Consider the following 12,787-nt stretch of genomic DNA (forward strand, 5'->3'; position numbering starts at 1 on the left):
TGTTCTGTAAGCAGTGGGAATCTGCCTGGGTTAGACCATAGAGGCATTTTTCAGGCAGCAGATTATTTTGGGCCAGGCAGTGTGTTATTATGTAAAGCTAACGTGGCTGTATTTAGGCAGGCTGATTGTCGAGCTGTTTTGTGCCGGTCTTGGTGGGTTCCCTCCACGAGGCAGCAGGAACGTATGACTTTGTTTGTGTCCCAAATGGCACCATATTCCCAATGTAGTGCACTACTTTTGACCAGAGACCTACTACATGGGGAATAGGGTGACATTTGCCATGCAGCTTTAAGCCTCGAACCACTGTTTGATATGTGCTGTGGTAATGGGGTGAGAGAGACGCTGTACAGAGAGGCACACACACACACCTGTAGAGCACACAAACACTCACTCATACTCATTCACATACACACACACACACATGCACACACTGTATGCCACTGTATGATATATTGTTGATTAAATGCTGCTGCCTTTAAAAAAAAAAATGTAAGTGCCTAACAAATTCTTATTTACAACGACGGCCTACCCTGGCCAAACCCGGATGGCGCTGGGTCAATTGTGCGCCGCCCTATGGGACTCCCAATCACGGCCGGAAGTGATACAGCCTGGACTCAAACCAGGGACTGTAGTGAGGCCTCTTGCACTGAGATGCAGTGCCCCAAGCTATAAGACTGCTGAACAATGAATAAAATGGCCACCGGACTATTACATTGGCATTTGTTTTGTACACTGCTGCTACTTGCTGTTTATTATCAATGAATAGTCACTTCCCCCCCTACCTACATGTAACCTGTACCCCTGCACCGGTACCCCCTGCACCGGTACCCCCTGTATATAGCCTCGGTATTATGTTATTGTGTTACTTTTTACTTTGGTTTATTTTGTAAATATTTTATTAAATCTTTTTGAACTGCACTGTTGGTTAAGGGCTTGTAAGTAAGCATTTCACGGTAAGGTCTACACTTGTATTCGGTGCATGTGACAAATTAAAGTTTGATTTGATTAGACCTCTGCGCCACTCGGTAGCCCTAATGCATGTACTACTCCCCTTCCTCTATCCCCCTTCACTTTCCCCCCTTTTTTTTTTTTTTTTTTTGGTTCTTCTCTCTTGAAAATAGCCTGTGGAAATACTCCCGAGCCTGAGTTCATAGTGTGCGCGTTATCTGTTGAACCCTTATCTATTGGCGTCATGTGAAGTGTGTGTGTGTGCCCGCGCGCTTGTGTGTTTTACGAGTGTGCGCGCACCTCTCCATGATCAACAACCAACCGGAGGCGGAGCCCAAGCGCTGACTGTAATGCGATAGCTGCTCTGTTCAAAAGTGCTATTACACACACTCTCACTCACTCACATACACACGCCGCTGGAGCACATAGAGACACTCCGCTACAGACAGAAAGACTAGAGTGGTGCCAAGAGATGGAATGAATTCTCCTTCGGAAGATATTCTATTCATGTTCGTCACACTTCTCATGATTCTCGCTCCATTCTTGTCCTAAATACGGAGACTTCTTGTCGGTTGATAGTTCAGTCAACTGTGTCTCATCGCTAGTAAATGACCGGAGTCCTGGATTCCCTGCGAGCACAGGAGAGGGAAGGGGGGAAAGGCAAGCGCTTCAATCGTATTTGGAGGTAGACTAAGAGCCGCTTATCAGACCCTGTAGGAAATACCCCTGGAGGTTCCAAATCAGCGGGCAAGCTCTGTATGGAACCGGGGAATTAAGAGGAGTTTATTTCATCCACGTTGCTCCACGAGGCTAGATAACCCAGTCATGACGAAAATATTAAAGTTATAAGGTGGCATCCCAGCCTATATGCCTGCTTCGGAGGGAAAGCTGTTCACCGCTGTCTTTAGCCCATTTTTATTCAATTAAGTACACTTGGAACAAACATTATTCGTTGATTGTTTTAGTAAAATAGTCTACGTGGAGTAATAACATTTGTTCCTACATTTTCTGCAAAAAAGGGTCCCTACATTTTCAGCCAAAAAGGGTGTGGATTTTCTTGATGGACAACTGATTTGATCCTGGGAGGTAACATTTAAAAATTACAAGACATTGAACATTGCCAAAATGGATATGCTATCATCGCTGATTGGATTTTTACTTGCAATGTGTCTAACACTGGGAGTCCGTGGAGACAAGGGTAAGTTCTCTTCAACACATGGGCTGTCAAGAAACGTGTCCGAATGTACTGGACAATACCCTTTACGGGTGATTTTAAATTCTGAATTTGCTTAAAACTGAAAGCTCACATCGTTTTTTTTATTAGACCTGTGTCTTGGAGACTGACAGGGAAAATAGCTTGTTTTCCTCAGCGTTAGAAAACTCATTTGGTTTTAAAGCACGGGCTCCATCTGTTTCAAATCAGGAATTTCAACACATAGGCCGTGAATGGCATCAGACAGCCTACTGGTTATCAGACAATGTCTATCATGTGTAGTGTAAGCGTACTGTTATTTACCACAAAATGTTCTCTCAGCCTTGACAGATGAACCCATTCTCATTCGTTATCCTAGTTTGTCCAGAACAATATTGCTATTCCACTTCTTTCGTATTCCAAGAGTAATTTGACAATATTCCACCCATGAGAAATGACTGGGTGATATGTTATTTGATACTCAAAAGCGATTCTATTATGCTCCAAAATAGGTCATTACCATTTAATAAAAGTTGCCATAGCATGGGGGCTACATGTTTTAAAGTTCCACTGCCGTTCATGTTAGGCAGGTTTTGTAATTTTATGATCACAGATAAAAAAAAATAAAAAAGGAATAACCCTACATACATTAGCATATAATAGCCCAATGACTGCTTTGTAGGGCGATAATTCCAGAATAATTATAGAATTAAAAAAGGGGGAAAAACGGACCTACTTTCTTTTTGTTGTTGTGTTTCTTGATAGAGCTCGTGAATGAATGCTAAACTCTAAACGCGTCTGTAGACAACATCATCCGTTGACCAAACCAAAATAAATGCGCCTCAAGTGGTATTTTGCCGTTAGTGGATAATGACAAGAATATTAGTTAGACTAACCACCACCATCATCATTAATATCGACAGGAACACCAACAACAACTCGCTCATTATCTCAAGAGTCTTGCAACATTATGGTGATGGTTTGTGCCTCAATCGCACTTGTGCCTCGGCAGCTCGAGGCGGCGCCACACAATCAGTTCTCCGGTCGCGCTGCAACGTTAAGACCAGATGACACATTTTAACAAAAAGGCCACTGATGCCACCTTCCATTCCATTCAGGGAATCGTGCTGATTTGACGCTTGCTGGCTTGCTTCCTAAGTCACAGTAGTTGAATCCATAATTCATGCGTAAGAGTTATTTTTGTTGTTGTTGTAGTTTTGGAATCTTGTCCAAGTCAGGACTCCCGATCTACAGCTCTCCTGAGCTTTAAAACACTGTCTGGTTTCTCACTCCCGTTCTTTTCTGTCTCTGTGCCCTACTCAGTGTCGCATCCCTGGCTGGTTTACGGACTAGTCCTATGGTTCTTCCTTAGAATGTGCTCCAAAGTGTGTGGTGTGTGTGTGATTCTTGTTTGCATACATTTAAGGTGTGTGTGTGTGTGTGTGTGTGTGTGAGAGAGAGTGGTTTTGGACCTGCCATTTTGAGAGATTCAATATGACCTGTTGGCAGTGTTGGCTGCCTGTGTGCCCGTTGATCAGAGACAGATGTGGGCCTTTGGCAGCTCTCCCCCAGCTTGCTCAGATACCTCAGCCTGCCAAAGCACTCACTGTCCCAGCCTTCTCCTGTCCTCCTCAAAACAGCACATCTTGTACATACACACAGCAGCACGAGAGAGAGAGAGAAAGGAGATTTGGGAAAGACAGGAGGTTGTGAGAGAGAGAGTGACAGAGATGTTGTGCAGAACAAGAGCATGTTTTTCAGGACAAACACCAGAGAGAGCGAGAGCGGAGAGAAACAGATAGAGATGAGAAGGAAGGGTACAGTATTTGACAGGAGGGGGTTGAGTACCAAACAGCAGGGTCACTGAGTTTTAAGAACAGAGGGCAGGAAGAGGAACTGATGATATTGGGAAAATGAACACTACACCCGGGGGTCGGAGAGCAGAAGGGAGAAGTCTGTGTATCTGTCCCAAATAGCACCCTTTTCTGTATTTAGTGCACTACTTTTGACCAGAGCCCATAGGGCTAAAGGAGGGAATAAGCTCTGGTCAGAAGTAATGCACTACAATAGGGAATAGGGTGACATTTGGGATGCACATAATGTAACCGCAACAGTGTGACTCATGATTGTGTTAGTATAATTAAGTCATTTGTAATAATGAACTAGTAATTAATTGAACATACAGGACCAGTGTGTGTCTTCTTTGTCTCTGTATGTTTACCTTTCTATCTGTTATAATGCAGATTAATGAAAAGCTTTATTTCCCTCCTCTCTCTCTCTGCTTGCTTCTTTCTCTCCCTCGTTCGCTTCTTTCTCTTGTCTCCCCCACCTCACTCTCTCCCTGTCCATGCCCACTCTCGGCTGCCCCCCCCCTTCTCACTCTCTCTCCTCCAGAATCTTGTTTAATCTGCCCCAGACTCCTATAACACATCAGCAGCGGAGAAACAAGCTCAGGACTGTCGTTGTTAGCATTTAAGAGCTGAAAAACAAAGGGGCTGTGGTTCAATACCTTGGCCAGGAGAAGGGCTGGGGTGCTGGGGGGAGGAGGGGGACACGCCAACCCCCTGGAACAAGGCGACTAGGGTGAAATTATAAACAAGGTCACCATAAATAATACACCTATCGGCTAGCTGGTGGCCCCTCGGTCTGCTGCTTGATGTGTGTGCACGCACTCACACACACTGCACACACATTGCGCACACACTCACACACACTGCACACACACTGCACACACACACACTGCACACACACTCACACACACTGCACACACACTCACACACACTGCACACACACACACACACACACACACACACACACTGCACACACACTCACACACACTGCACACACACTCACACACACTGCACACACACTCACACACACACACTGCACACACTGCACACACACTGCACACACACACACACGGCACACACAGGCCATTTATCTGGACAGCAGTATTTTAGCAAAGCAAAACCCAGGGAAACGCAACCATCTGCTTGTGGTCAATTGATCCGTTGATGAATTGATTGCTGTACCCAACCCAATGCATTTAGTTGATTAGCCAGAACCACTTAGCCTATTATGAAGAGACATGCATGGGTGCTCTAACTCAGGAGAGAGAGGAGGCTTTAGTCTAGAACGCTATTGGTGAATTAGGGTACCGAATCTGTGTGTTGTTCATATTGGAACTGAAGTCTAAATGTGTACACTTGAATGGCTATGTTATAACTACGATTTCTGCTGCATATTCATTTATAATGTGTCATTTAGCAGATGTCTTTATCCAGAGCGACTTACAGTGTGTGCATACAGTTTCATATGGGTGGCCCCAATGGAACTCAAACCCATGATACTGACGTTGTCAGTGCTGTGCTCTACCAACTGAGCCATACAGGACACTTTAATATTATCTAAAGGTAGGTAGGGCCTTATGGTAGGTGCCTAATGATTAAAGTAAAGAGCTTTGAAAGTCACAAATCTCTCTTTCCCTCCCTCCCTCCCTCCCTCCCTCCCTCCCTCCCTCCCTCCCTCCCTCCCTCCCTCCCTCCCTCCCTCCCTCCCTCAGTCCAGTCTTGTGTGGAGTGGTTAGATTAAAAACAGTCGTGGACACTGCCCCTGTGTAGGGATGAATGGACGAACGAATAGTGCCTCATCTCTCTGTCCCCCTGATTCCCTCTCTCGAAGCGATAGCACTTTTTAATTAAGGTGGTAGAGAGAGAGAGAGAAAGATAGAGAGAGCAAAAAAGAGAGAGAATGATGGGGAGATTTATAATGGCCCTTCCACACGTTCACAGCTGTTCCCAAAGTGTGACGCCACAGTACGCTGATAATACCGCTAATAGAAATTGGTGCATGCACACACAGAGATGTGCAGTCATATGCGGACACTGTATATATAAACGGAGACTTGCACAGTAGATTTGAAGACTTTAAAGCACACATTTTGCTTGCATCCAAGTTCACACACACACTCACACGTATGCGCATACACACCGTCATGTGTAGACCCACACACGCCCTCACCTGTTATTGCTACATATATGTTATATACTATATATCAACATTGTTCATAAATGTTGAGGTCGCTATGGCATGCCTGTGCGTGTGGGGAGATGGACGGAGTCCTGAGCCAGCACAGACACAATAATTCATGAGGCTACCTCTCTACTGAACGCTCCCTCCTCATCCTCCCTCCTTATCACACAAACACACATGCACATATAAGACATAGTGCCCCGAAAAACACACTGTATATTCATAAAAACACAAACATTCACATACACATTCTCCACCCTAACAGAGGACTTAAACAAAGACGTACCCAGTCGATAACATACACATTGCGCGCGCACACACCCACACCTCTCCCCTGCATGCACTGTATATCCTACTGACAGCCCATCAGCTCCTCCAGGGTCAGTCCCCACAGGGACGGTCATGTCTTAATGAGCCTCGTCAGGCTCTCTCTCTCTCCATCTCCTCCTCACACTCTCTTTCTTCCTCCCCCTCAATCACCTCCCTCCCTTCCTTCTCTGCCTTAATCCTTCTCCGTCTCACAACCTTTCTCTGCCACTCTCCATTCCTTCTACCCCTCTCTCAATCCCTCTTATCGCCCACTTTTTTGTCCCTCTCCCTCCATCTCGCTCCCTCTCCTCCCTCACCCCCCCCCCCATCATCCTCATCCCCTTCATCTATCCCTCTTTACCTGCCTTTCTCCCTGCTGGCATCCCTCTCTCCACCCCCCGTCCCCCCGTCACCCTCCTCCTTAGCTGCACATGAATGGTCTGCTCAATTCAGGGAGCGGAAAAGTCCTGAGGCTGCAGGATTCTCCCAAATGGCTTAATCTTCCCCTGGCGGTACTACTGACAACTCCGCACAGCTTTTGGAGAATACAATAGGAGACATGGGCTGCGTCCTAAATGGCAACCTATTCCCTATATCCCCCATACTCAACTGGGTCAATACGGACCTCTGGTCCAGGAAAAAATACTAAATAAATATATATATAGTACCAGTCAAAAGTTTGGACACACCTTCTAATTCAAGGGTTTTTCTTAATTTTTACTATTTTCTACATTGTACAATAATAGTGAAGACATCAAAACTATGAAATTACACATATGGAATAATGTAGTAACCAAAAAAGTGTTAAACAAATCCAAATAGATTTTAGATTCTTCAAAGTAGCCGCTCTTTGCCTTGATGACAGCTTTGCACACTCTTGGCATTCTCTCAACCAGCTTCACCTGGAATGCTTTTCCAACGGTCTTGAAGGAGTTCCCACATATGCTGAGCACTTGTTGGCTGCTGTTCCTTCACTCTGCGTTCCAACTCATCCCAAACCATCTCAATTGGGTTGAGGTCAGGTGATATTAAAGGCCAGGTCATCTGATACAGCACTCCATCACTCTCCTTTTTGGTCAGATAGCCCTTACACAGGCTGGAGGTATGTTGGGTCATTGTCCTGTTGAAAAATAATTGATAGTCCCACTAAGCGCAAACCAGACTGGATGGCGTATTGCTGCAGAATGCTGTGGTAGCCATGCTGGTTAAGTGTGCCTTGAATTCTAAATAAATCACAGACAGTATCACCAGCAAAGCACCATCACACCTCCTCCTCCATGCTTCACGGTGGGAACCACACATGCAGAGATCATCCGTTCACCTACTCTGCGTCTCACAAAGACACGGCGGTTGGATCCAAAAATCTCATATTTGGACTCATCAGACCAAAGGACAGATTTCCACCGGTCTAATGTCCATTGCACGAAGCAAGTCTCTTCTTCTTATTGGTGTCCTTTAGTAGTGGTTTCTTTGCAGCAATTTGACCATGAAGGCCTGATTCACGCAGTCTCCTCTGAACAGTTGATGTTGAGATGTCTGTTACTTTAACTCTGTGAAGCATTTATTTGGGCTGCAATCTGAGGTGCAGTTAACTCTAATGAACTTATCCTCTGCAGCTGCAGCAGAGGTAACTCTGGGTCTTCCTTTCCTGTGGTGATCCTCATTAGAGCCAGTTTCATCATAGCGCATGATGATTTTTGCTACTGCATTTGAAGAAACTGTCAAAGTTCTTGAAATTTTCCGCATTGACTGACCTTCATCTCTTAAAGTAATGATGTACTGTCATTTCTCTTTGCTTATTTGAGCTGTTCTTGCCATGAAATGAACTTGGTCTTTCACCAAATAGGGCTATCTTCTGTATACCACCCCTACCTTGTCACAACACAACTGATTGGCTCAAACACATTAAGAAGGAAAGAAATTCCACAAATGTACTTTTAACAAGGCACACCTGTTAATTGAAATGCATTCCAGGTGACTACCTCATGAAGCTGGTTGAGAGAATGCCAAGAGTGTGCAAAGCTGTCATCAAGGCAAAGGGTGGCTACTTTGAAGACTCAAACATAAAATATATTTTGATTTGTTTAACACTTTTTTTGTTTTCGACATGATTCCAAGTGTGTTATTTCATTGTTTTGATGTCTTCACTATTATTCTACAATGTAGAAAATAGTCAAAATAAAGAAAAACCCTGGAATGAGTAGGTGTATATATTGTTTTTACGAGCTCATGCTTTGACCCCTGGTATCATATAAAGACACATAAGACATAGAAGAATGCGTGCAATTGCAGGAAATTAGCTTTAAAACATAAAAAAAAACTCTGTCCCATGCAAAATGTGTATAATTGCCGACAAGAGGGGTGTGAACAGTTTGGGGTTGCATGGGTTGTGAGGTGGGGGTTTGTTGCTATGCCGATAAACAGCAATATCCATCCGGACCTTTGCCAACTAGGAAATTTGTGTGACCGGAACTTCTCAAATAGTACTTGAGTACCCTTGCCCTCTATAGTGCACTACTTTTGACCAGAACCCTATGGGATTCCCTATGGGCCCTGGTCAAAAGTAGTGCACTAAATCGGGATAAGGGTGCCATTTAAGATGTAGACATGGAGGTGGTGGGGAGAGAAGAAAACGCCATAGGCAGACTTTATGATCCTGCATGTCTGAATCCTCCAGGGGAGATAAAGAGACTTTTCTTCACTTTTGGTTATCTTTTTATTTAGCTTTGGTTGCGGTATTGAGTGACAGGTGTTTTGAGGCTGGACTGGCATGTGGGGGGAGTGTGTGCATGTGTGTGTGCATGCACCGGTGTGTGTGTATACATAAGTGTGTGTGAGTTTCTATCCAAGTAAGGATGGTAGGGTTTCGCTATTATATCAAATGTCACCAAATCCTAAGTGTGCCTTATTAAAATACAATAGCCTTGAAAATGTCAACACTTGAACAGTCTATTATATGTCAACCCTCCAATCTTTTCCCCCACTTCCTTTGATGATGTGCTCACATAGGTGAAGCAGATGAAACAGAATATTGAGTCATCGCCATTTTCATTGATGTATTCATTGGGCTGCCGAGTGGCGCAGCGGTCTATGGTACTGCATCTCAGTGCTAGAGGCGTCACTACAGACACCCTGGTTTGAATCCAGGCTGTATCGCAACCGGCCGTGATTGGGTGTCCCATAGGGCGGCGCACAATTGGCCCAGCGTCATCCGGGTTTGGCCGGGGTAGGCCGTCTTTGTAAATAAGAATTTGTTCTTAACTGATATGCCTAGTTAAATAAAGGTTAAATAGAAAATTCACACTCAGTCTTCCTTTTCCGATGGTCAGGCTGTGTTCCGATTCTCTACCCTTCTTCCGATTTGTTCACTTGTACACTCCCCCTCATGGATTTAAAAGGAATGAACTGGTGTTGGGATAATGGTGGAAACTCCCTCCAGCCATGCTTGCACCAAATGCGTGAGGGGGAGTAAATGAGTGCACACTTCGGGAGAAGGGTAAAGAATCGTAACGCAGCCTCTGTCAGCACGGAAAGAGTTAACCACCCCTAGCATCGTTGTCATGGTGAACATTGTGGAGAGACATTTTTGTCTTCCTAATCTCGCCTTCCATTTAGAATAATAATGACTGGAAAATCATATACTGCAGTAAAATGACTGATGAGAGGCCTCACTGTATTGTCTGCCGATGTGGTTGTGTGTGCTTTGCGTGTTTGTGTGAGATAGGGTATGGCGAGCGAGGCGTGGGCGTACGGCGAAAATAAAGGCTTTGTTACTCTGGCTTCTCATTACAGATTCGGGGTGAACCCTTGTACCCCTAGACAGGGGGTCTACTGTCACTTCCTGTCTGGCCAGCCGAGCGATGCTATTGTTCCTGGGAGAGAGCCGATAGGATCAGGGAATGTGTTCTAATGTTTGCAGATTGCCTTGCCAGAACAACAATTACATTTAGAGAATGCTCCCAGAGGAGAGATTAGAGGCATGGTGGGGGGTTAGTTTGTCTGCATGGGGGGACGTGTGCGTGGTTGTCTATTTTGTTGCTATAGTAGAATTATTGTAAACACTACGTATTTCTGACACAGATGTTATTACAAATCGTGCGTCACTACATCACAAATCGCATCGCCATGGAATAAGAAGACAAATGCTCAAATCAATAACTTATCACTTGAATAGCAAGGTTTTTATTCGTAGATGTTTTGAGTCTGTGTATTGACCATATGTCTCTCTCCCGCTCTTTCTCTCTCTCAGGTGAGGTGTGTGGGGGCACCCTGGATGCCAGCGACGCAGGGTACATCACGTCCCCGGGCTACCCTCTGGAGTACCCGCCCCACCAGAATTGCCAGTGGGTCATCACGGCCCCGGAGCCCTCCCAGCGCATCGTCCTCAACTTCAACCCCCACTTTGAACTGGAGAGACTGGACTGCAGGTGAGAGAGAGGAGGGAGAGAAGGGGGAGAGGGGTGAATGGGGGGGAAAGGGAGAGAGGGAGGCCTTTTGGATATACTTAGGCTAGAAAAATGGTAGAGGGAGGTGGAGAAGGAGAGAGGGAGGGAGAGGAGGAGGGAGATTGACCAGGGATGGTTTTAACTCCAGATCTGCCTTTAACTGGTTATACATATGTAACAGAGTGTTCATAGATAGCCATAGTTACAGTTTTGGCCATTACAGTAGGTAAGAAAGGGCCACGACTGTCACGGTTAATACTTGAATATTGAGTGGGGATGAACGAATATAATTGATTGATAATAGAGAGGAGGATGAGGTTGATCGGGTGGAGGAGAAAAGGAACGTGGATTGAAAGAATGGAGAGAGTGGTTAAAAGAAAGACAGGGGTGACGTGGTGAAGTTTACAGGAAAACAGATTTGAGAGAGGGAGAGAGTTCAGTGGAGCTGTTACAGGCTAGATGGGAACCAGCTTGGTCAGTTTCCTCTTTCATAGAGATGTATAATATGAATCATATGCTTTTCTATTGTCTCTCTGACCTCATAGCAGTCAGTCATCATGCTCTGGCCTGGCTTTAACCCCTGCCTCCTACTGCTCTCTTAAAGCTGCAGTATGAAGACATTTCTCAGCCATTTCCTGGTTGCAGAAATTCTAGTGTAGAGAATCATTCTACTGTCTAAATCGCTGTGAAATATATTTTCCATAAGCAATATTTTCAGCTGTTTGAAGCTGGTGTGCAAAGCTGAAAGTAAAACACGTAAAAACGAAACGTAAGGACGGGAAGCGTAGAAATTCCACACATAAATCAGATCTACCACTTCTTAGACTTGCATTCAATGAGAAAGAGAACTCCCTTTTTTCTTCTATTTCTTTTTGTTTTACCCCTTTTTCTCCCCAATTTCGTGGTATCCAATTGGTCGTTATAGAAAACACAACCCAACCAACAACGCCCACTTAACCCGGAAGGCAGCTGCACCAATGTGTCGGAGGAAACACCGTACACCTGGTGACCGTGTCAGCATGCACTGCACCCGGCCCGCCACAGGAGTCGCTAGTGCGCGATCCTCCCCTAACCGGACGTTGATGGGTCTCCCGGTTGCGGCCGGCTGCGACAGAGCCTGGACTCGAACCCAGAATCTCTACAGGCACAGCTAGTGCCTTAGACCACTGCGCCTCTCGGGAGGCCCATAACTCCCATTTCTATGTGGCTCGGGTGGTTGTTGAACTTGATGATGTCCCTATCTGGTCTTGTGTAACGTAAATCCCCCTACTCATAGATAGCTGTGATAGACGGATACAATGAATGTGCTCACTATCGTTGAGAGAGAGAGAGAGAGAGAGAGAGAGAGAGAGAGAGAGAGAGAGAGAGAGAGAGAGAGAATTGAAAAGCCTCCTCAGAAATGCTCTACTTTTTTTGCCCTCTCACACTTCCACTCAGATGTGTGTGGGTGCTTTTTGGAAACGCTGTGTGTGGGTGCACATGCCTCTGTTTGTTTGTGTGTGGGTGTGTGTGTTTCTTCGTGCCTGCTTCTCTCTGTGTGTATATTTCCTTATTTATGCGTGTATATCTGCACATGCACACATGCTTGGGAGTGTGTGTGTAATCGGCAGGGAACACATGGCAACCACTATCCATTCCGCATCCTCTCCCCCATCCTCAGAGAAAAAGGCCCCTACTTTACAGCCCCATTAGAAAAGAGAGCCACGTCAACAATGTTATTTATTCATAAAGACCTTTTCTCACTAATGCTGCTATAGCCTTTTTATGTAGGTTGTGTCCCAAATTGCACCCTATTCCCTGGATGGTGTTTTGACCAGAGAACACTGTACTGTATAGGGAATAGGGTGCCATTTGGGACACA

The 12,787-nt window shown here is 45.2% G+C and overlaps 1 protein-coding gene across 2 annotated transcripts in view; it reads left to right on the top strand.

The window, feature by feature from the left end:
- The first annotated feature begins 1,319 nt into the window (after positions 1–1,319).
- LOC106574325 (neuropilin-2) overlaps positions 1,320–12,787 on the top strand; it is a 64,066-nt gene continuing 52,598 nt past the window's right edge. The window contains exons 1-2 of one of the 2 annotated variants that reach the window (XM_014150168.2): positions 1,320–2,146; positions 10,731–10,908. In XM_014150168.2, the coding sequence (XP_014005643.1) occupies positions 2,074–2,146; positions 10,731–10,908 (251 nt within the window). In that variant the 5' untranslated portion in view covers positions 1,320–2,073. The remainder of the gene's footprint in view (positions 2,147–10,730; positions 10,909–12,787) is intronic. The other variant, XM_014150167.2, reaches the window with a different exon arrangement.

The sequence above is a fragment of the Salmo salar genome, chromosome ssa16, assembly GCF_905237065.1.
Source record: "Salmo salar chromosome ssa16, Ssal_v3.1, whole genome shotgun sequence".
NCBI lineage: Eukaryota > Metazoa > Chordata > Actinopteri > Salmoniformes > Salmonidae > Salmo > Salmo salar.